Source organism: Scyliorhinus torazame, chromosome 4 (assembly GCF_047496885.1).
Source record: "Scyliorhinus torazame isolate Kashiwa2021f chromosome 4, sScyTor2.1, whole genome shotgun sequence".
In the NCBI taxonomy this organism is placed as follows: Eukaryota; Metazoa; Chordata; class Chondrichthyes; order Carcharhiniformes; family Scyliorhinidae; genus Scyliorhinus; species Scyliorhinus torazame.
In genome coordinates, this window is record NC_092710.1 from 297,369,918 (window position 1) to 297,396,978 (window position 27,061).

Here is a 27,061-nt window from a genome sequence, read left to right on the forward strand (position 1 = left end):
CCCGCTAGCGTAATTACTCCCCCCATGTTGCTCCCAGAAGTCAGCAAACTCTGGCCGACCTCGGCTTCCCCCCTGACCTCGGCTCGCACCGTGCGACGCCCCCTCCTTCCTGCTTCTCTATTCCCGCCATGATTATCATAGCGCGGGAACCAAGCCCGCGCTTCTCCCTTGGCCCCGCCCCCAATGGCCAACGCCCCATCTCCTCCACCTCCCCTCCTCCCCCCATCTCCACCTGTGGAAGAGAGAAAAGTTACCACATCGCAGGATTAGTACATAAAACTCCTCTTTCCCCCCTTTTTAACCCCCCTCTTCGCGCCCCACATTCGCCCCACCACTTTGTTCAAACGTTCTTTTTAATAACCCGCTCATTCCAGTTTTTCTTCCACAATAAAAGTCCACGCTTCATCCGCCGTCTCAAAGTAGTGGTGCCTCCCTCGATATGTGACCCACAGTCTTGCCGGTTGCAGCATTCCAAATTTTATCTTCTTTTTATGAAGCACCGCCTTGGCCCGATTAAAGCTCGCCCTCCTTCTCGCCACCTCCGCACTCCAGTCTTGATAAACGCGGATCACCGCGTTCTCCCATTTACTGCTCCGAGTTTTCTTTGCCCATCTAAGGACCATTTCGCTATCCTTAAAACGGAGGAATCTCACCACTATGGCTCTGGGGATTTCTCCTGCTCTCGGTCCTCGCACCATCACTCGGTATGCTCCCTCCACCTCCAACGGACCCGCCGGGGCCTCCGCTCCCATTAACGAGTGCAGCATCGTGCTCACATATGCCCTGACATCCGCTCCCTCCGCACCTTCAGGAAGACATAGAATCCTCAGGTTGTTCCTCCTTGCGTTGTTCTCCAGTGCCTCCAACCTTTCCACACATCGTTTCTGATGTGCCTCATGCGTCTCCGTCTTCACCACCAGGCCCTGTATGTCGTCCTCATTCTCGGCTGCCTTTGCCTTCACGACCCGAAGCTCCCGCTCCTGGGTCTTTTGTTCCTCCTTTAGCCCTTCGATCGCCTGTAGTATCGGGGCCAACAGCTCTTTCTTCATTTCCTTTTTGAGCTCTTCCACACAGCATTTCAAGAACTCTTGTTGTTCAGGGCCCCATGTTAAACTGCCACCTTCCAACGCCATCTTGGTTTTTGCTTGCCTTCCTTGCCGCTGTTCTAAAGGATCCACTGCAATCCGGCCACTTTCTCCTCCTTTTTTCATCCGTATCCAGGGGGGATTCCCTTCTGGTTTACCGCACAGTGTTTTTAGTCGTCAAAATTGCCGTTGGGGCTCCTATCAAGAGCCCAAAAGTCCGTTTCACCGGGAGCTGCCGAAACGTGCGACTCAGCTGGTCATCGCCGCACCCGGAAGTCTGGACTATTATCTTGAGCAGTAAACAAGAACATAGCAGATTTCTGATGAACTTTGAATCTAGCATTTTTAAAGGGAACTTTTTTTGATTCAGCACACTACTGTATAGTACTGCCCTTTGGGAGAATATATTAATAGAGTTTAGTTCGAAATTTTGATTCTCCAAATTCATGAAAAACTGCTGTAGAGATGTTCAAGTTAATAATCTGGGATACATTCAGAAGCCGAAGTTGAAAGTCAGTGACATCAGACCACTTGGGCCATTTTCTGCGTTTGTACTACTAATAACGCACGCACAAAACAATTTGGGATTGTGATATCATTATTAGAGATTTACAATAGTTAGTTCAGGAATATTCTTCAGGTATCATAACTGAATAATTTAACCTTTGTATTTAGTTACAATTTTGTCATTTCTTTCCTTTCTAGCTGAAAGTAAGCGGCAAAAATCTCCTTAATATCTGTAAATTGATTTTCAAAATTAGTAGGAGTGAGAATAATGACGTTCTATTCCAAAATGATAATATTTTGGGTGAGTTAAACTTCTGTAAAAATATTTAAATTCCGATATAGTGAAACAAATAGGACTGTAACGAGGAAGTGTGCCATACTATTATCCACAATATAATGTATCTTTAGATACAACTAGGCAATTTGTAAAATGTAGGCTTATGTTAATTGGGTGTGACAAATTTTCTTCAAATTCATGGAACGTTTGATGCAGACTGTTTATCTGTCATTTTTCAGTTCACTCTGAGTGACACTGTACCATTGGTGAGTTTCACCACCTTGTCTGATGGTATTGAAACTTGCAAATGACTCAGCAACATAATTTAACATTCTCCTTTGGAATGATGTTTGCAAAATTCTGGAAAATGAACCATTGAGCCTCATTATTGATTTTGCCCTAAAAAATCCTAAAAAAGAATCCACAATTTCAAAATCCATATCCAGTAGAATTTTGTAGCTTAAACTTACTTTGAATCATAAAAATTGTTCGATCATGATGGACGTTAGAAGCAATTGTAAATTAGTATGATCAAAAAAACAGAACCATTGATGTCGAAAATATTACAAAGCATTTCAAAGTCATAATTTTAAAAATTGAGATATTTGAATGGTGACTGGAAGCTTAGTCAAAGAGAGGGGTTTTAAGGCACAGATGAAGGTGGTGAGGTAGAGAGGGGTTTAGGGATGAATTCCTGAGTCAGTGACCAAATTAGTAGTCAAAGTTAACAGATGGGTGGTGAGGTTTCATTGTACTTTTAGCAAAGTTACTGTAATTGAGGAAGTTCAGAGGAAGTTCCTGACCAATGTTGCCATTCTAGACTATATTGAATAGATGGATGATGGAAATGAAATTGAAGTGATATCAGCATAAATGGGATTAGAACCATTTGTTTGTATGGAAGATCCTGGAGATTGATAGGAGGCCCCTCCGGTGTTCCAAAGTAGTACTCGCGACCATTGTGGGTCACCCAGAGGCGGGCCGGGTACAACATTCCGAACTTCACCCTCTTCTTAAAGAGGGCAGCCTTGACTTGATTGAATCGAGCGCTCCTCTTGGCCAGTTCCGCACCCATGTCCTGATATACCCAAGCCCAATACTCTCCCAGGTACATCTCCTCGTCTACCTGGACCACCTCAAGATCCTTTCCTTATCAAGGAATCTTTGTAACCTCACTACCATCGCCCTCAGCGGCTTACCCATCTGCGCCCTATGCACTCGATCCACCTCCAGGGCCCCGTCGTAGGCCCCCTCCGCCAACAGCTTCTCCAGCATTTTGGCTACATAAGAACCAGCGTTCACTCCCTCAATGCCCTCTGGCCACCTCACAATCCTCAAATTCTGTCGCCGAGAGCGTTTCTCCAGATCCTCCACTTTTTCCTTTTTTAATAAATTAAAAAAAATAATCTTTATTGTCACAAGTTAGGCTTACATTTACACTTCAATGACGTTACTGTAAAAAAACCCTGGTCGCCATTTTCTGGTGCCTGTTCGGGTACTCACAAAGAGAATTCAGAATGTCTAATTCACCTAACAGCACGTGGAGGAAACCCATGCAGACTCCGCACAGTGACCTAGGACGGGAATCGAACCTGGGACCCTGGTGCTGTGAAGCAACAGTGCTAACCACCGTGCTGCCTATGAGCCGCTTCTAGGTATCCCTCAACACCCCGATTCCGACCGCCAACGAAGTAAGCTGCTCTTCATTCTCCCCCACCGTCATCTCCACTTTCTGGATCGCCTGACTTTGGGTCTCCAACCTCAGCTCTACACGGTCAATCCCCACTTTCAGCGGGTCTACCATCTTCGCCAGATCCTCCAGACCTTCCCTTCTCTGCTGGGTGAACGTTTATTTCGAAAAGTCCACCAGCTGCTCCATCGACCATTGGGCTGGTAGGGCCGACCCCTTGCTCTCTGCCATCTTTCCCTGTGTCACAGGAAGTTTCTCGCTCTAGCAGCTCCTTTCTTCTAAAACCACCTCTGGTGCACAAATCCATTCACCGGTGGAGTAGAGTCTCTCCCAACTTTTTCCTTTAAAACATCCACCCGTTAATCAGGGGAAAGGACCAACAAAACTGCCTCAAGCGGGAACTGCCAAATGCGCGACCACTCAGACCATGGCTGCCACCGGAAGACCTCACAGTTGGAGTTTAACCAACCCCACACACAAACATTTTGTCCAGCATGAATCTAACAATCGGTTCCTTCGAGGCACAGAAACGTGAAACTAAACCCACATACCACATAAAACTACACTTTGGGCGGGATTCTCCAACCCCCCGCCGGGTAGGGGAGAATCCCGCCCCTTATTTCTAATGCTTAACATACAAATATAAATCCCTTAAAACCAGCTTTGCTTTCGAACAGTAAGGTTTTGGAATTCATAATCGGGAAAAAATCAACAGGAAGCTGAGAAGTTTGAGTTCATTGAGGAGAGCGAGCACAGATTTAAAAAATAGATCAAGTTTGACGAATCGAATTGAATTTTTTGATGAAGTAACAAAGAACATTGATGAATGGATTGCAGTGATTTTTAAGAAAGTGACAAGATACCACAGAAAAGGCAAGTTAACAAAATTAAGGCTAATGGAATAAGATGGTTAAAATCAAAGTGGATAAAAAAGAATGGCTTAAGGACTGAAAGCAGTGAACTGTGATAGATGGTTGTTTTTCAGACTGGAGGGTTCGAGACAGTGGTGTTCCCATGGATCAAAGCTAGGATTGTTGCTTTTCTAATGAAAAATGAAATGAAAATCGCTTATTGTCACAAGTAGGCTTCAAATGAAGTTACTGTGAAACGCCCCTAGTCGCCACATTCCGGCGCCTGTTCGGGGAGGCTGGTACGGGAATTGAACCATGCTGCTGGCCTGCCTTGGTCTGCTTTCAAAGCCAGCGAATTAGCCCTGTGCTAAACAGCCCCTAATGTAATGCTACTTGGATCTTGGAATGCGGAGTTAAAATTCAAAATTTGCCAATGATACCAAACTTCGATGAGTGGCAAACATAGTCAGGATGAAATGAATTGCTTGCAGCAGGATATAGATTGGCTCACAGAATGGGCAGACAAGTGGCAGATGGAACTTAATACAAGGAAGTGTGAGGTGATGTATTTTGGCAGAAGGGATAGGAAGAGGCAATATAGATTTAATTACACAGTCAGTTCTGGGGCGCGATTCTCCGACCCCCCACCGGGTCGGAGAATCACCGGGGGCTGGCATGAAACCCGCCCCCGCCATGTCCCGAATTCTCCGCAACCAGAGATTCGGCGGGGGCGGGAAGCGCGCCGCGCCAGTCGGTGGGAATCGCGCCGGTCGGCGGGCCCACCCCCAGTGATTCTCCGGCCCGCGATGGGCCGAAGTCCCGCCGCTGTCAAACCTCTCCAGCCGGCTTGGATTAAACCACCTACCTTACCGGCGGGAGCAGGCAGCGCGGGCGGGCTCCGGGGTCCTGGGGGGGGGGGGGGGCGAAGGGCGATCTGGCCCCACGGCGGCCTGTGCCGTGGGGGCACTCTTTTTCTTCCGCCTTCGCCATGGTCTTCACTATGGCGGAGGCGGAAGAGATCCCCTCCTCTGCGCATGTGCGGGGATGCCGTGAGCGGCCGCTGACGCTCCCGCGCATGCGTCGCCCGGCGAAGTCCTTTTGGCGCCGGCTGGCGTGACGCCAAAGGCCTTTCCCGCCAGCCGGCGGAGCAGAAACCACTCCGGCGCGGGCCTAGCCCCTCAAGGTGAGGGCGTGGCCCCTAAAGGTTCGGAGAATTCCGCACCTTTGGGGCGGCCCGACGCCGGAGTGATCCGCGCCGTTTTTGGCGCCGGGTAGTGGACATCGCGCCAGTTTGTGGAGAATCCCACCCCTGAAGAGTGTATAGGATCAGAATGACCTGGGGCTGCATGTGCATCAATCTTTGAAGGCAGCAGGACTTATTGAGAGTGTTTAGCAAAGGATATGGGATCTTGGGCTTCGTTAAAAAGTAATGTAGCCAGTTAAAATGGCTAACTCCCGATTTAAAATGGCTAACTCCCGATTTAAAATGGCGAACGGCAAAGGCTGATGGGAAAGTCAACCAACAGGTCACAAACGAGCAGCTGCAGGTTGAGTGTGTATTTACCTCTGGAAAGGCCAGACAATATCGATACCAGCAACCATCAGCATAACAAAACACCAGCCATCTGCACAGTAATGAGCAATCCCCGGGAACAATGAGCAACATTTAGACACATAAAGCAAAACCAGACTCTTCGGCACCAGCAGAAGCCGACACAAAAGGAGGTGAACGACCACCTCAGGACGTCGATCAGGGAACCGCTCCAGCATTGGAGAAAATCGAACCAAGTGATTGGGACAAAGTCCAATCACTTGGAGCCAGTTACAGGGTCCGCCCCGAAAGGCGGGAAGCCCCTGGGGACTATAAGAATTAAGCCCAAGTTCAAATCATTCTTCTTGACCGGGTCACTCAGCAACGCGAACCAACCCTTAACAGTGACCGGTTCAGTCGCCGCCGATATCCAGTAAGTCTTACTTCAACGCTCGCTACGAGATAGGCGCTCCTTTTGGTTGGTTCAATTGGCTCTGTTATATAACCGTTGCTCTCGAATCGCTAGGTATCTTTATGATACCGCCACGAGGTTCAAGTCCAAGTAATGATCAATAACTCAATACACCGATTAGTAAGATTCAAATCAAAGCACATTTATTATACACAGCAATCGCTACTCATGCACAAATTCTACTTCTAAGCTACTTCTACAACTAACAGGCCTATACTTAGATTCGTACTGGCCCACTAGGTCAGGGAACAAATGGCCTTTCGTTCGGGTTCTGAGTCTGCGGGATTCGAAGTTGGTACGGATTGGTAGCTAGGAGCGCCTATCTCGTAGCGAGCGTTGACTTAAGACTTACTGGATATCAGCGGCAGTTGAACCGGTCACGGTCAAGGTTGGTTCGCGTTGCTGGGTGACCGGGTCAAGAAGAACGATTTGAACTTGGGGGTTTAACTTTATAGTCCCCAGGGGCTTCCTGCCTTTCGGAGCGGATCCTGTACCTGGTTCCAGGTGATTGGACTTTGTTCCAAACGCTTGGTTCGATTTCTCCAATACTGGAGCGGTTCCCTGATCGATGGGCGGTCTTGAGGTGTCCGTTAACCTCTTTTGTGTTGGCTCCTGCTGGCGCCGGGGAGTCTGGCTTAGCTTTGTTTGTCCCAAATGTTGCGATTGTTCCCGGGGATTGCTTGTTAGTATGTAGATGGCTCTACATTATTATACAGATGGCTGTTTGTATCGATGCTGTCTGGGCTTTTGCAGAGTTTAATACACAGCAAACCTGCACCTGCTGGTTTCTGCCTGTGTTGGCTGAATTTCCCTGCATCCTTTGCTGTTCTCCATTTTATATCGGGAGTTGGCCAACCCAGGTGGCTACAGTATTTTCTATGAAATTGTTACTAAGTTATTAAAAGATGTACCTATACATTAAATGATTAACTGTAAAGCAATTTACAAAGTAATATTGGAATGATTCTGTGTTCACATTCTTTCAAATATATGTTTTAAAAGGTTCAAAATACATTATTCTCAGGATTTTCTAATATTTATTACACAATTTGCATGATTCTTGGCCAACTAGTATAATGAATATTAAATAAAAAGTATGAAATTCAGATTTTGTGTTTCTTTTTTGTGACAATGGTGAACAGGAAACAGAAATAAGATATCAGTTAAATAACCGTTTAATCATTTGAATTAATTTTATTGCATTGACTAAAGAGTTTATTCTTTGCAGATTGCTTGGTGGAGGTCCTCAGTTTTGCAGATCCACTTGGTAACATCGATGCTTTTTTATACTGTATGGGAACCATTAAGTTTCTTTCTGGAAACATGATCCTACTCAAGGACCTGCTCAACAAAGGTTTAGTTAAAACTTTAGTACAGTTAATGAAAGAGATTAATGATGCCAACAGAACAAGTGATACATATCTTTGCAGCTCAGGACACTTATTGGTCCAGGTTAGTAACATTGTGTTAAATTAACTTGTTATACATTCATGCTGTTATTTTTCGATCACAGTCAGTGGTGTTTAATAGTTAAAAAATAGAAAGATGGGAAAGTATCTCTCACAGTTTTTACCACATGATGCAGTCTGAAATGTTGATGAACATATCACTCAACTACCAAATCATCAAAGTATTTTTGTAACATCTATGAATCATCCTAACTTCAAATATTTTCCATGATCCTTTTCCTTTATTTAAACAGTAATGCATCCATAATAGATTTATTTTCATTACTAGATTTATTTATTTATTTATTTGCAATTGTACCTTTGGCAATGTACATTCTTGCTTTTCTTCACTTGTCAAACCTAATAATGTACAATACAAAAATGTTTGCATATTAGTTTGTTTATGGATTACCAAAAAAATTATATATTCAGATATTTGACTGGAAATGATCAGCAGCACGTAAGTTGGAATAGATCCTACATAAACATGAGTTCATTCTAAGCCCTGCTGCTTGTATCCTAACTCACACAGAGTAGTGTTCATCCATCATCCCTTTATAGAGTCATTATCATATAATCATAGAATTTACAGTGCAGAAGAAGGCCATTTGGCCCATCGAGTCTGGACCGGCCTTTGGAAAGAGCACCCTACTTAAGCCCTCGCCTCCACCCTATCCCCATAACCCAGTAATCCCACCTAACCTTTTGGGCACTAGGGGACAGGTCAGCACTAGGGGTAGGAAACCAAAGCACCCAGAGGAAACCCACGCAAACACGGAGAAAGTGCAAACTCCACACAGTCACCCGAGGCCAGAATTGAACCAGGGACCCTGGAGCTGTGAGGTAGCAGTGATCATCACTGTGCCTGGCAGAGAAGGAGGCTATTCAACCCATTTTTCTTTAGAGCATTTCAGTCAGTCCAATTTTCTCACCTTATCCGGTAGCCCTGCAAGTTCATTTTCCTCAAATGATGATCCAATTTACTTTTGAAATCATGGATTGTCTGTTTCCACCACCTTCGTAGCCAACTAAAGTACATTAGTATCTGGTCCAGCAATGCCTTTGTTTGAAATAAGCTGAAAATACACGAACATATATGTTTAGAACTAATTTAACCAAGGAACCCAGGTGACTTTATAAACAACAAATTAGAAGTTAATTAAGTTAATTTATTTTGTTAATTGTACTCCATTCCCAATGTATTGTAGTCTCATTTTTAATCTAGAACCTTGTATCCCAAAAGGCTGTGGTTTGGCTACTGAGGCAGTTGGAATTTTCAAAACTGAGATTGAGATTGATTCACAAATGTACAACAGGAGATGGATTAAAGGCAGTTGAGAATGGGGTTGAGGTACAGATCAGCCATTATCTAATTTACTGGCAGAACACTCTGGATGCGGAAAAAGAATAAAATTGCTGGATAAACTCAGCAGGTCTGGCGGCATCTGTGGAGAGAGTCTTTATGACTCCTTAGTTTGATTTTTTTTTAAATCAGGGTGGAATGAAAAATACGTTGCTGATTTGTTATTGCTTATTTTACACTACCGCCCAAAACCAATTTCACCTTATTTTTAAAAACCGACAATAAAAATTAACTCTTTTCTTCCAACTCCTTCCTGTGCAAGATTATTTTTAAAATCCAGAGACTGTCACATGCCAAATTTTTAATATCTTTTTTCAAATCCAAGGTAATCATTAACGGATGTCGAGAGCAATTGGCATATATATTACTGAGATACTTAGAGGTGTTTAGTTTTGCTCAAAGCCACCAGCGGATGGTGCTCTTGCTGTGCATCAGCTAGTTTTTTTAAAAAGTGAGGCCTGTAAACATGCTGTCAGAATTCTGCTGACCACCTTTTCTGCATTTGTTTGTTGCTAATACAGTGAACTCAATAACTTCTAAATCACTGGGATAGTACCACCAGCATGAAGCAGCTTTAATTGATGGTATCTGTAGGTGTTGATGTTTTCACCCTCGCCCTTGTCATCTGGGCATGGACAGAAAAATTCTACTTAACCTCACTGTATTTCTTTGTATTGTCGTTAGATCAACCAAGGGATGTCATGGACTAAGCATGTTTCACTGTTAGAGCTAACATTAGCAGAGTCTTAGGGCGGCATGTAGCGCAGTGGCTAGCACTGGGACTATGGCGCTGAGGACCTGGGTTCAAATCCTCGCCCTAGATCACTGTCCGTGTGGAGTTTGCACATTCTCCCAGTGTCTGCGTGTGTTTCACCCCTACAACCCAAAGATATGCAGGTTAGGTGGATTGGGCACACTAAATTGCCCCTTAATTGGGGAAAAAAAAATAATTGGGTACTCTAAATTTTTTTTTTAATTAGCAGAATCCCCTTTGTTAGTTTTGGAAATGAAAGCTGTTTTAAGTTTGCAGAGTTCTTTTATTGATTGATCCATGTCACTTCTAATTTTGATTTACCTATACGTACTCTTCTAGCATGGGGGCAGCACGGTAGCACAGTGGTTAGCACAGTTCCTGGCTTGGGTCACTCTCTGCGCGGAGTCTGCACGTTGTCCCTGTGTCTGCGTGGGTTTACTCCGGGTGCTCCGGTGTCCTCCCACAGTCCAAAGATGTGCAGGTTAGGTGGATTGACTAATCTAAATTGCCCCTAGTGTCCAAAAAAAACCAGAAAAAAGGTTAGGTGGAGTTACGGGGATAGCGTGGAAGTGTGTGCTTAGGTATGGTGCTCTTTCCAAAGGCCGGTGCAGACTCAATTGGCCAAATGGCCTCCTTCTGCACTGTAAATTCTATGATTCTATGATATGTCTCTGGTATTGTAGATCTCCAGGCTTGAATGAATCATCTCTATACCCTGAGGTTAAGCTAGCATTTGATATACTTCCTTGTGTGTATGAGATTGATAGCAGTAAATCCTGATTGCTCGTGTTCCCATTATCCATGGTCTAGGATAATTACAAAAGTTATTTAAATAAAAACAATCTACTGCAGATGCTGCAAATCTGAAATTAAAACAAAACATGCTGGAAACACTTAGCAGGCCAGGCACCACCTGTGGTGCGAAAAACAGATGTTAATGAGGATTGGATGTGGATGATGTTAAATGGTCATGAACGATGAGTGCATTGGGAAGTTGACACCAAACTGTCAACTTCCAAGTGATCTTGAGAGGCAGGTTGGTGTTTTAAATATGTTAAGAAGGGTGGACGTCTTGGGTTTAATTCATTTGGTAGATTTAACTGTCCTTTCAATCTGAGGCTGTGCCCTCGGGTTCTAGTATCTTCTACCAGTGGGTTTACTGGGCCTCTGCGTATCTGGTGGCTATAGGTAAAGACAGCCTCAGGGAGAAGGAAATTGCCTTCACACCACCTCTCTCTTCAACCGCTCACCCCCAAAAAAAATCCTTCTCCTGTATAAGCCCACAAGTCCCAGTGTTGGGGATCAGACTCCATATCCCAACCAAGATCTGGGATTGGACTACCCACCAGCCCTCCCCGCTCCCAGCACATCGGCATGTAAAAATTCCTCACAATCGTTCAGATCAATGACCTTTCATGAGGATTGATGAACAATCTGAAAGAAGGAACTAAGGGTGTTGTTGCTAAATTTGCAAATGATATAAATGTTTGTGGAGGGACAGGTAGTGTTGAGGAAGGATGCAAAAGGGCTTGGACAGGCTAGGAGAGTGGGCAAAGAAGTGGCAGATGGAATAGAATGTGTAAAAGTGTGAGGTTATGCACTTTGGAAGGAGGAATAGAGGCATAGACTAACTTCTAAATGAGGAAAGGCTTCGGAAATCTGAAGTACGAAGGGACTTAGGACTCGTGGTTCAGGATTCTCTTAAGGATAACGTGCAAGTTCAGTTGACAGTTAGGAAGGCAAATGCAATGTTAGCATTCATGTCGAGAGGGCTAAAATACAACAGTAAATGGTCATGAGCTCTGAGTGAATTGGGAAGCTGACACTAACCTGTGAATTTCCGAGTGATCTCAGACAGGTTGGTGTTTTAAATATGTTAACAAGGGTGGAAGTCTTGGGTTTAACTCGCTTGGCAGATTTAACTGTGCCTATCTGGGTTTGGTGGGCCTCTGTATATCTTGGCTATAGGCAATGGATCTCGTCTGAGGCTGTATAAGGCTCTGGTCCGACCCTATTTGGAATATTGTGAGCAGTTTTGCGCCCCATATCTAAGGAAGGATGTGTTGGCCTTGGAGGGAGTCCAGAGAAGGTTCACAAGAATGATCCTGGAAATGAAGGTGTTGTCATATGAGGAGCAGTTGAGGATGCTGGGTCTGTACTCGATAGAGTTTAGAAGGATTAATTTAAAATAATTTAATTTAATAATTTAAATTAAATTCAATTATTTGAGGATGCTGGGTCTGTACTCGATAGAGTTTAGAAGGATGAGGGGGGAATCTCATTCAAACTTATAGAATATGTAGATAGAGTGGAAGTGGAGAAGATGTTTCCACTGGTAGAAGATACCACAGCCTCAGATTGAAAGGACGATCCTTTAAAACTGAGATGACGAGGAATTTCTTCAGGCATAGGGTGGTGAATCTGTGGAACTCATTGCCATAGAATGCTGTGGAGGCCAAGTCATTGAGTGCACAGATGGATATAGATAGACTAGGAGAATGGGCCAAATTTGGCAGATGGAGTTTAATGTGGATTAGTGTGAAGTTTTCCATTTTGGCTGAAAAAAGTAGAAAGGTAAATTATTATCTGAATGGAAAGCAGATTCAAAATGCATCTGGGCAGAGGGATCTGAGTGCCTTTGTTCGTGAATCGCAGAAGGTCAGTATGGAGGTTCAGCATGTAATTAAAAAGGCGAATGGAATTTTAGCGTCTATTGCAAAAGGACTGGAATATAACAGTAGAGAATATCGGGGCCGGTTTAGCACAGTGGGCTAAACAGATGGCTTGTAATGCAGAGCAAGACCAGCAGCGCGGGTTCAATTCCCGTACCAGCCTCCAAAATAGGCGCCGGAATGTGGGGGTCTAGGGGCTTTTCACAGTAACTTCATTGAAGCCTTCTTGTGACAATAAGCGATTATTATTATTATTATTATTATTATTATTATTATTATTATTAGAGAAATGGTGTTGCAATTGTATAGGGTGTTGGTGAGACCACATCTGGAGTATTGTGTCCAGATTTTGTCTCCTTATTTGGGGAATGATGTGGTGGCTTTGGAGGCAGTTCAGAGGAGGTTCATCAGATTGATTCCAGGGATGAAAGGTTGAAGTATGAGGAGAGATTAAACAGTTTGGGTTTATACTCGCTGAAGTTTAGAAGGGTGAGAGGGGAAGGGTGGGCAGCAGTGGGAAGTGACTGAAGAGGATTCTGGGAGGTTGGCTCGCTCACCACAACTGAGAAAGGGATTGTGCACGGATAACCCAGTGTCGAAGAACGGTAAATCCCCAAAGATTACATTGCTATAGTGTTTTCATCCTTCCCTCCTCCTCAAACCAAAAAGAGTGAGAGAGGCTGTTAGATAAACATCTGTGGCTGAGAAACAGCAGAGCTGAACTTCTGGTGGGGGGGTGGGGGGGGGGTGGTGCTGAGTGGACACAGGGAAAGTCGCTTTCCTCTGGGAACTCCAAGAAACTGTATTTTTTAACGTGAAAATAGCTCACCAAACCTGTTGAACCCTCCACTCTCTCACAAGACAGCCGCAACCACTGAGAAATGACCGGCAATGACTCCAGGTCCCAAAGGATTGGCAGAGTCAACCAAAACCTGGAGAGGAGGAACGGGACTTTGGCGAGCATGAGGAATGAGTCGGAGCCGGCCACACCCGAGCGAGCTGGGCCGCTGGGATAAGCGAGTGGATGGACTGCTTGACTCAGGAGCTCCAGAAATACAGAGATTCCATCAAGCTGGAAATGGGGGCAACAGTGAAGGTGGGGCCCAAAACAGATGATCAAAATGAACGTGCTTCCCAGGCTCCTCTTCCTGTTCAGATCCCTCCCGATCTACATTCCCACGGCTTTTTTTAACGCACTCGACAAGAGGAGAAATGTGGGAGGCCTGGCCCTTCCAAACCTACAGTTCTGCCATTGGGCGGCCACTGCAGAAAGAATACCGGAATGGATTAAGGAACCGGGAGCAGAGTGGGTGAGGATGGAGGAGAGTTCCTGCACAGGGACATCCCTCCAAGCTCAAGTCACAACTGCTCTCCCATCACCACCACCCCCGGCTAAATACGTGAGGAGCTCAGTGGTAGTAGCCACGCTCCGGATGTGGTACCAAATGAGACAACACTTCGGCTGAACCAAAATGTCCACCATGTCCCCCATCTGCAATAAACACAGGTTCACTCTTGCAACAATGGATGCCACCTTCAAAAGGTTGAGACAAGATAAGGGGACTGTGATGGTTAGGGACATGTACATGGACTATTGAGTAGCAACCCTGGAGAGGTTCCAGCTACCAAGAGGAAATTACCTGAAATACATTCAAGTCAAAAACATCCTCCACAAAGACACAGCAACCCCCAGATACCAGGGCACTCACTAGTAGAAAGACTGCGGAATGCGGGCGACCTAGGGGAGGGGAACTGTGGGCACATATATGGGCGGCTGCTGGAGCAGGTATGCCCACCCCCCCACCAGATGGACTGCAGCTACCCCTTCTCAAGGGAAGATAGGGATGGGCAACAAATGCTGGTCTTTCCAATTATGCTCACATCCTGTGAACAAAATAAAAATGACTTTTGGCATATTGTTACCTCTTCGGTCTCTCCAGCGCCATTCAAATCTTTTTAAATGTTTATTTCTAATTAGCGTTGCACCTGTACCTTGTGCCTGTACATTGAAACTGTTCAAGGGAAGTGGAATACACCAGCTAATCCTGGGCAGTGCCATATGTCAATCAAATTCTTTTTGATGCACTTCCTAGAGGCTGAGATCAGTATGTTTGTTTGATATATGAGGAGTTTGTTGTTCCATCTTTCAGCAGTGCAATGTAATTAGCACGAGAGAGATTTTGTTTTTAAAAAGACAATCAGATTATTGGAAATGTATTTCTTCTGAGAATGAAAGCCATATTCAGCTGGATTGTTTAAATAATTGTAGTTACTTTTGTCAATCATCACCACAAACATATCAAGGTAAAGCTGTCTGTTCATTTTCTTCACAAGCAGTCTAAACTCATCTGTGCAATTATACTTGTGTCTTTTTGCAATCTTTATTTTGATAAATTTAATGTTCTTGTTTGTAGTAGGTAAGAGGTGTTTGTAGTAGGTAAGAGTAGGTAAGCGATATTGGTGTTCCTTCTGTCTAACAGAAGTTAATACTATAAACTGACTCAGCCAATATCCAGCCATTGAGAGTGGTTTTACAATTATTAGAAGCAAATTATCTGCATACATAGGGATAGAAATTCACCTGCCCCATTTTTCGGGCCTGGGGTTTACTTTTCATGACCTGACCGTGCCTATTCGTACCCTCCTCATCTGAATGATTGATTTTAACAAGCTGCACCTCCACCTCCAATGAAATGCTTCCTTTTTAATGGTACTGGTGAACTCTGCACACACAAAGAGCCCTGGCAACGTCTTTACATGCTAGCCGATGTAGGCAGACTGCTTCTTAAAAAGAAATTACACAAAAAGATTGCTGCAATAGATATTTGTGCATAACTAGTCCAGTAATGAAACCACCATGCTACAGTACCCACTAATTCATGTACCACCTTGATATTTTTTAATAAAGGGATTCTTAGAAAGTGGCCAAATCTGGCAAGGCCACATTTATTTCCCATCCCTAATTAACTTGAACCAGGTAGTGGTCTACCTTATGCAGTTTAAATTTTTACAACTGAATGCCTTGCTAGGCCAATTAAGGAACGCACAAAAGGTCAAATTGAATAGTATCAGACTGGAGTAGGCTAGCCATCTCTGGTTGGACACATTCCTTGAGGTTCATTTCATGAGTTTCAGCCTCCTACTGCCTGCCTTACCTAGCCAATCAGCCATTTTATCCTATCTCCATTATTTAACTAATAAACAATATCATTCAATGAAAATGGTACGCCATTTGATTTTTCACTTGGATTTCTCACAGTACTTTACAGGAGAATTTTCTTTAAATTCTATAATCTCAAGAACAATCTTGAATGCTAAAGTTAATGTAGCTTCCTTTTATTGAAGAGCATTGCTGAACCAGCACAACACAATCAACACTTTTTCAGTCCACAAATTAACAGAATTATTGAATTCAGTCTCACATTTTGCCGTGGTGGGGCTTGAACTCGCAACCTTTTGGATTGTTAGTATAGCACTATAGAGCTGGATCCATAATGATGAAAAGACTTTTAAAATTAATGTTTGATTTTTCATTTTATAGCATCGGCATTCAGATGTAAATAAAATTGGTTGTAAATGCAACTGTACAATTATTGACCCACTCCCTCAAAAGTAATGAAGCTGAAGATTGGACTAGAGCCTCAACATAGATTTAGATAAGATTAACTTCTCATAATTCTATTTTCTAAACATGCAATATCAACGGAATAGCAATCACAATATAGAAAAACATTACACTCAAAATCGTCAGTTCACAAAAATCACTGCTTATTTACAGAGCAGCTATGAAAAGTGGTGTAAAGATAGAACATAGAACATTACAGCGCAGTACAGGCCCTTCGGCCCTCGATGTTGCGCCAACCTGTGAAACCACTCTAAAGCCCATCTACACTATTCCCTTATCATCCGTATGTTTATCCAATGACCATTTGAATGCCCTTAGTGTTGACGAGTCCACTACTGTTGCAGGCAGGACATTCCACGCCCTTACTACTCTCTGAGTAAAGAACCTACCTCTGACATCTGTCATATCTATCTCCCCTCAATTTAAAGCTATGTCCCCTCGTGCTAGACATCACCATCCGAGGAAACAGGCTCTCACTGTCCACCCTATCCAATCCTCTGATCATCTTGTATGCCTCAATTAAGTCACCTCATAACCTTCTTTTCTCTAACAAACACAGCCTCAAGTCCCTCAGCATTTCCTCATAAGATCTTCCCTCCATACCAGGCAACATCCTGGTAAATCTCCTCTGCACCCTTTCCAATGCTTCCACATCCTTCCTACAATGCGGTGACCAGAATTGCACGCAATACTCCAAATGCGGCCGCACCGGAGTTTTGTACAGCTGCAACATGACCTCATGGCTCCGAAACTCAATCCCTCTACCAATAAAAGCTAACACACCGTACGCCTTCTTAACAACCCTGTCAACCTGGGTGCCAACTTTCAGGGATCTAAGTACATGGACACCGAGATCTCTCTGCTCATCGACACTGCCAAGAATCTTATTATTAGCCCAGTACTCTGTCTTCGTGTTATTCCTTCCAAAATGAATCACCTCACACTTTTCTGCATTAAACTCCATTTGCCACCTCTCAGACCAGCACTGCAGCTTATCAATGTCCCTCTGTAACTTGTAACATCCTTCCGCACTGTCCACAACTCCACCGACTTTAGTGTCATCTGCAAATTTACTCACCCATCCTTCTACGCCCTCCTCCAGGTCATTTATAAAAATGACAAACAGCAGTGGCCCCAAAACAGAGCCTTGTGGTACACCACTAGTAACTGGACTCCAGTCTGAACATTTCCCATCAATCACCACCCTTTGTCTTCTTCCAGCTAGCCAATTTCTGATCCAAACTGCTAAATCACCCTGAATCCCATGCCTCCGTATTTCCTGCAGTAGCCTACCATGGGGAACTTATCAAACGCTTTACTGAAATCCATATACACCACATCAACTGCTTTACCCTCATCCACCTGTTTGGTCACCTTCTCAAAGAACTCAATAAGGTTTGTGAGGCACGACCTACCCTTCACAAAACCGTGTTGACTATCTCTAATCAAATTATCCCTTTCCAGATGATTATACATCTTATCTCTTATAAACCTTTCCAAGGTTTTGTCCACAACAGAAGTAAGGCTCACTGGTCTATAGTTACCGGGGTTGTCTCTACTCCCCTTCTTGAACAAGGGGGAAGCATTTGCTATCCTCCAGTCTTCTGGCACTATTCCTGTTGACAAAGATGACTTAAAGATCAAAGCCAAAGGCTCAGCAATCTCCCCGCTAGCTTCCCAGAGAATCCTAGGATAAATCCCTTCCGGCCCAGGGGACTTGTCTATTTTCACACTTTCCAGAATTGCTAACACATCCTCCATATGAACATCAAGCCCTTTTAGTCTAGTAGCCTGAATCTCAGTATTCTCCTCGACAACATTGTCCTGTGTGAATACTGACAAAAAATATTCATTTCGCACCTCTCCTATCTCCTCGGACTCCAAGCACAACTTCCCACTACTGTCCTTGACTGACCCTACTCTTACCCTCGTCATTTGTTTATTCCTGACATATCTATAGAAAGCTTTAGGGTTATCCTTGATCCTACCTGCCAAAGACTTCTCATGTCCCCTCCTGGCTCTTAGCTCCCTCTTTAGGTCCTTCCTAGCTAACTTGTAACTCTCGAGCACCCTAACTGAACCTTCATGTCTCAACTTTACATAAGCCTCCTTCCTCTTGACAAGTGTTTCGACTGCTTTAGTAAACCACGTTTCCCTTGCTTGACCACTTCCTCCATGCCTGACAGGTACATACTTATCAAGGACACGCAGTAGCTGTTCTTTGAACAAGCTCCACATTTCCATTGTGCCCATCCCCTGCAGTTTTACTCTCCACCCGATGTATCCTAAGTCTTGCCTCATCGCATCATAATTGCCTTTCCCCCAGATATAAATCTTGCCCTGCGGTATATCCCTATCCCTTTCCATCACTAAAGTAAACGTAATAGAATTGTGGTCACTATCACCAAAGTGCTCACCTACCTCCAAATCTAACACCTGTCCTGGTTCAATACCCAGTACCAAATCCAATATGGCCTCTCCTCTCGTTGGCCTATCTACATACTGTGTCAGGAAACCCTCCTGCACACATTGGACAAAAACAGACCCATCTAAAGTACTCGAACTATAGCGTTTCCAGTCAATATTTGGAAAGTTAAAGTCCCCCATAACAACTACCCTGTTGCTTTCGCTCCTATCCAGAATCAAGTTTGCAATCCTTTCCTCTACATCTCTGGAACTTTTCGGAGGTGTATAGAAAACCCCTAACAGGGTGACCTCTCCTTTCCTGTTTCTAACCTCAGCCCATATTATCTCAGTAGACGAGTCCTCATCAAACGTCCTTTCTGCCACCATAATATTGTCCTTGACTAACAATGCCACCCCTCCCCCTCTTTTACCACCTTCCCTGAGCTTACTGAAATATCTAAACCCCGGCACATGCAACAACCGTTCCTGTCCTTGCTCTATCCATGTCTCCGAAATGGCCACAACATCGAAGTCCCAGGTACCAACCCATGCCGCAAGTTCACCCACCTTATTCCGGATGCTCCTGGCATTGAAGAAGACACACTTTAAACCACCTTCCTGCCTGCCGGTACACTCCTGCAACTTTGAAACCTTACTCATGACCTCACTACTCTCAAACTCCTGTATACTGAAGCTACAATTCAGGTTCCCAAGCCCCTGCTGAACTAGTTTAAACCCTCCCGAAGAGCATTAGCAAATTTCCCCCCCAGGATATTGGTACCCCTCTGGTCCAGCTGTAGACCATCCCGTTTGTAGAGGTCCCACCGACCCCAGAATGAGCCCCAATTATCCAGAAATCTGAAACCCTCCCTCCTGCACCATCCCTGTAGCCACGTGTTCAACTCCTCTCTCTCCCTATTCCTCGTCTCGCTATCACGTGGCACGGGTAACAACCCAGAGATAACTCTGTTTGTCCTAGATCTAAGTTTCCACTCTAGCTCCCTGAATTCCTGCCTTACATCCCTATCCCTTTTCCTACCTATGTCGTTAGTACCTGTGTGGACCACGACTTGGGGCTGCTCCCCCTCCCCCTTAAGGAACCCGAAAACACGATCCGAGACATCACGCACCCTGGCACCTGGGAAGCAGCACACCATCTCTCTCGTTCCCACAGAATCTCCTATCTATACCCCTAACTATGGACTCTCCAATGACTAATGCTCTACTCCTCTCCCCCTTCCCTTCTGAGCAACAGGGACAGACTCTGTGCCAGAGACCTGTACCCCATGGCTTACCCCTGGTAGGTCTTCCCCCCCCAACAGTATCCAAAGTGGTATACTTGTTACTAAGGGGATCGGCCATAGGGGATCCCTGTACTGACTGCTTCCTCCCAGCCCCTCTCACCATCACCCATCTATCTTTATTCTTCGGAGTAACTACATCCCTGAAGCTTCTATCTATGGCCACCTCTGCCTCCCGAATGATCCGAAGTTCATCCAGCTCCAGCTCCAGTTCCCTAACGCGGTTTCAGAGGAGCTGGAGATGGGTGCACTACCCACAGATTAAATCAGCAGGGACACTGACGGTGTCCCTCACCTCAAACATTCTGCAGGAGGAACATTGCACTACCTTCCCTGCCATCCCGTCTAGATAAAAAAGGAAAAAGAAAGAGCTTACCTGTTATTCACTCCCCTTCTCAGCAAGCACTCACTCAGCAACTTCTGCGACCCGCACGATAACACCTGAGGGAAAATAAAAGAAAAACGACTTACCAGTCACCAGCCAATCCCTTGCCTGCAGGCTGTGACGTCACGGTTCAACTTCTTTCTACTTCTACCTGCCCTCGAACCTTCCTCTTGATCTTTACAGCGGTTGGTTTTTTTTGGTTAGAGGAGGGGGTAGGGAGGGAAACACTGAAGAAATGTTTCGGTTTAAGTGTCACTTGACAACAGCTCCTCCACAAACCACCTTCAAGTTAGGGTGAGCACACGGACGTATGCAAATTTCCCCCAGAACAGCCAATCAGCAGCTCCGCTCTACTGCCCTTTGCTGGATGCTTGTCTTCACTTGAACAGCTAGGGTCTCTTGCTCAGGTACACCTTCCAAGTTAGGATGAGCACACGGACGTATGCAAATTTCCCCCACAACAGCCAATCAGCAGCTACGCTCTACTGCCCTCTGCTGGATGCTTGTCTTCACTTGAACAGCCAGGTTAGGGATTGTTAATTGTTGTGACATTATATCATATGACATAAAATACACAACTGAATTTGCCTTTAAAATAAAAGCAAAGTTGGGGAAGGAAGTTACAATGTTTCAGAAATTTGAGCAACTTGTTTAAATTGTTGAGTATCAAACTGAAAATGTTAAAGTACTTTCCTTGTTTCACAACTGGTTTTCAGTGAATGGGCCAAAGTTCCAATGAAAGCCTCATATTTTTAGGATATCAGTCCTATGGGTGAGATGTTAAACGAATCAAAGCTCCATCTACTTGTGCAAGTAGTCATCCCTTGGCACTATCCAAAGAGCAGGAAGTTTCTCCCAAAGTTATGGTCAACACCCTTCCCTTGACCAAAACCATCAAGAAAACATATTAACATTCATCTCATTGCTGCTACTGGGATATTGCTTACTTGGTTGCTGTGCTTGTCTGCACAAACCACTGTAACCAACGTATAAAGTGCTTTGAGACAATAAGGTGTTTCATAAAAGCACATTTCTATTTTTGGTAAATTGACCTGCTGTTGACCAAGAAAAGGCACCACCTTGTTTGGATTTTAATTTGCTTGTTTTGCTTGAACTTGAGGAACACACTGTTCTCAAACTTATGTGACTTATTAACTGAGGTGTTATTTTTGTGTAAAGGGACTGAATGTAATATAAACAGAGCAATTGCTGGCCCCTTTCCAACAGGTTGTTGGGAGTGATAATGATATGGGCATGGATATGTACTGCAAATAAATACAAGAGTCAGCCATTACTGCTCTTGTTTACACTACAGCTTGTACAGATTGGAATTGCGACAGATGGTGAACATCTATTGCTGAATAAATATTACAACTTAAAAATTGGAAGACTTTGACTTCTGAAAACTGATGAGTATTTCCAATTATAGAAGGATGGTTTTAGTTCACTATTTCCTGCACATGTGCTGAGGCACACGTACATTTGCAGTGATCAACTTTTTTCTTTCTATTTTAAAACAGCAGCGTATCTTGTTCAAGTTGTAAAGTTAATGAGCAGGATTTTCCCCATGGGCTTCAGAACCAAACTGTCAAGTTCAATGTTCTTGGATGTCTCCTGGACACCTTGTGGCATGGTTTGTTCTGAAAGAAAATGTTAGTTAAATGAATCTTGTGGTCGCATTAGCCTCTGTCTGTTCCCATTTATCTTTCTCAGCCAGGAGGGCCTGTCTCATAGTCCGTGCCCACTCTCATAGTCCGTGCCCACTCTCATCGTCCGTGCCCACTCTCATCGTCCGAGCCCACTCTCATAGTCCGTGCCCACTCTCATAGTCCGAGCCCACTCTCATAGTCCGAGCCCACTCTCATAGTCCGTGCCCACTCCCATAGTCCGTGCCAACTCTCATAGTCCGTGCCCACTCTCATAGTCCGAGCCCGCTCTCATAGTCCGTGCCCGCTCTCATAGTCTGTGCCCACTCTCAGTCCGTGCCCACTCTCATAGTCCGTGCCCACTCTCATAGTCCGTGCCCACTCTCATCGTCCGAGCCCACTCTCATAGTCCGTGCCCACTCTCATACTCCGAGCCCACTCTCATAGTCCGAGCCCACTCTCATAGTCCGTGCCCACTCCCATAGTCCGTGCCCACTCCCATAGTCCGTGCCCACTCTCATAGTCCGAGCCCGCTCTCATAGTCCGTGCCCACTCTCATAGTCCGTGCCCGCTCTCATAGTCTGTGCCCACTCTCAGTCCGTGCCCACTCTCATAGTCCGTGCCCACTCTCATAGTCCGTGCCCACTCTTATAGTCCGTGCCCACTCTCATAGTCCGTTCCCACTCTCATAGTCCGTGCCCACTCTTGCGTTGAAATTGCCCATCAGATAAAGATATTTCGACTTAGGGCTAGTTCTAAGAGCAGTGTCAAGCTCTTCATAGAACTGGTCTTTTGCTTCTGTAGTGGAGCACAGCGTTGGAGCATAGATACTCCATCCAGCCCTGCTTGAATTGAGAGATCGTTGGAGAGAACACATTGTGAACCATTTGTGGGAGGTTCTATCATCAAAAGTAGCAGGCTCCTTACAGTGCAGCCTGCATCTTGCTCATGTGTTTCCCCTGGACTCTTCCTTGCTAGATGAATGCAACATATTTTCTTTGAGTGTCTGCTCTTGGCGAGTCTAGTAGGGAAGTCTCTTATGGAGATTATATCAGTGTTCGGCCTATCAAGTTCCATGTCGATTACAGCTGTCATATGCCTGCTATCGAACAGCTGCAAGTCATTTGTCAATCCCGTGCACACAATCCTGGAGTTCCAGCTTGCCGAGCAAAGAGTTGGTATCCTTTTTTTTGTTTGTTTATGTGGTGCGATGGAGTCTGTCTACTTGCTGAGACAAAACCCGAAGCTCCAGCACTCGTTGAAACAGATGGACTATGGTGGGTCAGCACTTTTAGTAGTCAGGGGCTGACCAAATTGAAGTGGGCATTGGCTGACCAGATGGTCCCTCCCACCGTTAGAGGCAGCCTGTAGCATTTGTTCTCTATGCCATGCCAATCGAGCTGGGCTATCATTTGTAATACTGTCTCCCGTGTTGTAATGCTCTGCACCAAAATATGAGTGTCCCATCCAAGGTGCAAGGCAAACCTGAGAAAGGTTTATAGAAATGCTGGGCTGCTGAAATGTCAAAGTCCCCCGAATGACCAGCCACCCCAATTGACCAAAGGAATGCAAAGCACTACATGGAACTTGGTTGCAGGAGTTGCCGGAAAGATGACATATTTAGATATTTGTTCACCTTTGCGTTCCATTCCAAATTATTTTTGTCAGGATTTATTCCCTTAGCCTTCAACTCTCTCAAAGTATCCACAAGGCAATGAAGCTAATAATTCACAGCTGGGAATTTGGTTCATAAGTGACAGTGCCCGTCCACATACCTGTGGGTCTGAATACTGTAGGTGGGATTTAGCTGGCCCGTTAGCAGTGGGCGCAAATCCTGCAATGGCTGCAAAATATCGTGAGAGGCTTAAAACTGGAGCTGCGCAGACAATGTTTTAGAAAGTGATCTTCCTGGGCCTTTACCAATGGTGTGATTACGTTCATGCCCAGGAAGGACGCAAATGCGATTTGCACCAATTTGAATGCATTATAATGTACTTGGCGAGATTAAAATAGAATCTGTCATGATATGCAGACATGCAGATAATGATATACAGACAGGCAGCTAATGAACACAGAGAACAGGACATGACCAATGAGCAGGCAGGACACTCAGGAGTAGTATCTCACTATAAAAGGCACGAGGCACTCACCGCCTCTTTCCACTGATGAACATCTACTGAGTGAGTCAGAGTGTATATACAGTATCACACCTCCAGCACGTGGCTAAGAGCTAGTCTGGTTCAGTCAGTCAGAGTAACCACACTTAGGTCAGCAGAGAGTCGAACTCATAGAGAACTGTGCTAACTGTGCTACTGGTTCAATAAATCAGATTGAACTAACTTCAAGGTCTGGAGTATCTTTTGGTTAAAGCTGCATCCAGTTGCAACCTGTGTTATCCCAGAGTACATAACACATCATGCTACCAGGAGACTGCTTAATCTAGGTGGTTTACCTCAGCCCGTTCCGTGACGACCAGCGAATGTATCCCTGCACCATGGAGAAGATTCAGGCTCCTCACCAGCTCCGGCAATCTCAGTGCCAACTGGCGGACATTCAAGAAAAGTTTCTGCTGTACATCGAAGCTTCAGACCTCGTGGGTGTGTCTGATGCAAGGAAGATCGCGTTTCTCCTCTCAACAGCAGGTGATCAAGCCATCAAACTCTTCAACTCTTTTCACTTCTTTTCACCGAAGGCCAGGACAAGACAAAGTTTCAGACCATCATGGACAAGTTTGACAGTCACTGTGAAGTGGACACCAATGAAATCTTCGAGCGTTACATATTCAAACAGCGTCTACAAGGTAAAGATGAATCAACTCCTTCTTAACTAACCTCCGCCTGCTAGCGCTGTCCTGCAACTTTGGTGATATTGCTGACTCCATGATCAAAGACCAAATCGTTTTTGGAGTTCACTCTGATCCTCTGAGAAAGCAGCTACTGAAAATCAAGCATATGACCCTGATAGTTGTGACTAAAAAATTGCACAGTGCAGGAGCACGCCAAAAATCGCTATGCCCAGTACAAATCGGCTGAAAATGAGAAACTTGCCTCCCACGAAGCAGAGAGTGTGCAGGCCATCTCCCGGATGCGGCGCCTCAGCATTGATGAAAGCGGCCATTTCGCTTTTCCCGGGGCCCCACACATGCGCAATGCGAATGGGATAACGAAGCAGCCGACACCCGCACTGCGCATATGCGACGACGCACGGAGCGTCAGGACGCCGACGTCATGACGTGCTCGAACCGAGGCAACACCCACTTAAAGAAACACTGCCTTGCAAGAGACAGGCGATGTTTAAACTGCAGGAAGCCTGGACACTATGCAGCCTTGTGCAGGTCTGCACCACCAGTCAGGGGCCAGCGCTCCCAATTCCGACGACGGCGCATTCAGAGTGTGCAACAACGATTACAGAATTCTGATCCTGGCAGCACAACGGATCCAGAGGAAGAATGCCTGGACTCCGCCTACTGTGTGGGCATCATTACCAAATGTGAATATGCCACATCCTACTCATCACAAATTCAATCCATCCTCGCTGTGGATTCTGCGGACGAATGGCGTGCGGTGATGCAGGTCAACCACTGCTCTATCCAGTTTAAGGTGGACACAGGTGCTTCTGCCAACCTCCTCTCACAGGCAGATTTCAAACGCATCAAGAAGCCCCTCAAGGTCCTTCCAGCAGCCTGCAGGCTCCTGGACTGCAACGGAAATGCCATCATGGCACTGGGATCCTGCCATCTACTTGTCTCTAACCGGAGCACCCATGCATGGTTACGTTTTGAAATTGTCAAGCCAGACAGGGCATCCCCATTTGGCGCGCATGCCTGCAAGCAGCTGAACCTCGTAAAGCGGGTTTACACAACGACATCCTCCAATGTGGATCTTCAGGCCGGCATTGACGACATCCTCGCTCAGTATCCAGATGTGTTCGACAGGATGGGCACGCTGCCATATCGACACAAGATTCTGCTACGACCTGATGCCAAGCCAGTGGTCCACACATCATGCCGGGTCCCGGTTCCGCTGAGGGAGTGCCTGAAGGCACAGCTCAAGGGTCTTCAGCAACAGGGCATCATTTCCAAGGTAACCGAACCGACTGACTGGGTCAGCTCGATGGTATGTGTTAGAAAGCCTTCGGGAGACCTGCGCATCTGCATTGATCCCAAGGATCTCAATAAGAATATAATGCGTGAACACTACCCCATCCCGAAGCGGGAGGAACTCACCAGTGAGATGGCACACGCACGTTTTTTCACCAAGTTAGATGCGTCACATGGATTTTGGCAAATCCAGCTGGATGAGTCCAGCAGAAGGTTCAGCACCTTCAACACACCGTTTGGCAGATACTGCGATAATCGCATGCTGTTTGGCATTGTCTCGGCATCAGAGATCTTCCATCGCATCATGGAGCAGATGATGGAGGGCATTGAAGGGGTTCGTGTGTACGTGGACGACATCATCATATGGTCCACGACCCCTGAAGAGCATGTTTCCCGTCTCCAGCAGGTATTCCGCTGTGTCCATGCCAATGGCCTGAAGCTGAACAGGTCCAAATGTTGCTTTGGCATGTCGACACTCAAGTTCCTAGGTGACCAGATCTCTCAGCAGGGCGTGCGCCCGGACACAGACTAGGTCAAGGCCATCGAAGCCATGAAGGTCGCTGAAGACAAGAAGGCGATGTTGCGCTTCCTGGGCATGGTCAATTTTCTGGGCAAGTTCATCCCAAACCTGGCCTCAGACGCCACGGCCCTACGAAACCTGGTAAAAAAGTCTACTGCTTTTGAGTGGAAGGCAGCACACCAGGCAGAGTGGTTGGAGCTGAAAGCCAAGCTCACCACAGCACCCGTCTTGGCATTTTTCGACCCAGACAGGGAGACGAAAATCTCGACAGATGCGAGCCAGGATGGCATCGGTGCGGTGCTGGTTCAACGCGATGACACTTCATCCTATGCATCAAGGGCCATGACGTCCACCGAAACAAGCTATGCGCAAATAGAGAAGGAATGCCTGGGTCTTCGAGACAGTTCGAGGTAATATGGGCTGAAGTCA

At 45.5% G+C, this 27,061-nt stretch overlaps 1 protein-coding gene across 2 annotated transcripts in view; it reads left to right on the top strand.

Moving 5' to 3' along the window:
* The window catches only part of armc2 (armadillo repeat containing 2), a 316,108-nt gene that overhangs the window by 160,885 nt on the left and 128,162 nt on the right, over window positions 1-27,061 (top strand). For both annotated transcript variants that reach the window (XM_072499968.1, XM_072499969.1), the window contains 2 exons: window positions 1,791-1,893; window positions 7,642-7,865. In XM_072499968.1, the coding sequence (XP_072356069.1) occupies window positions 1,791-1,893; window positions 7,642-7,865 (327 nt within the window). The remainder of the gene's footprint in view (window positions 1-1,790; window positions 1,894-7,641; window positions 7,866-27,061) is intronic.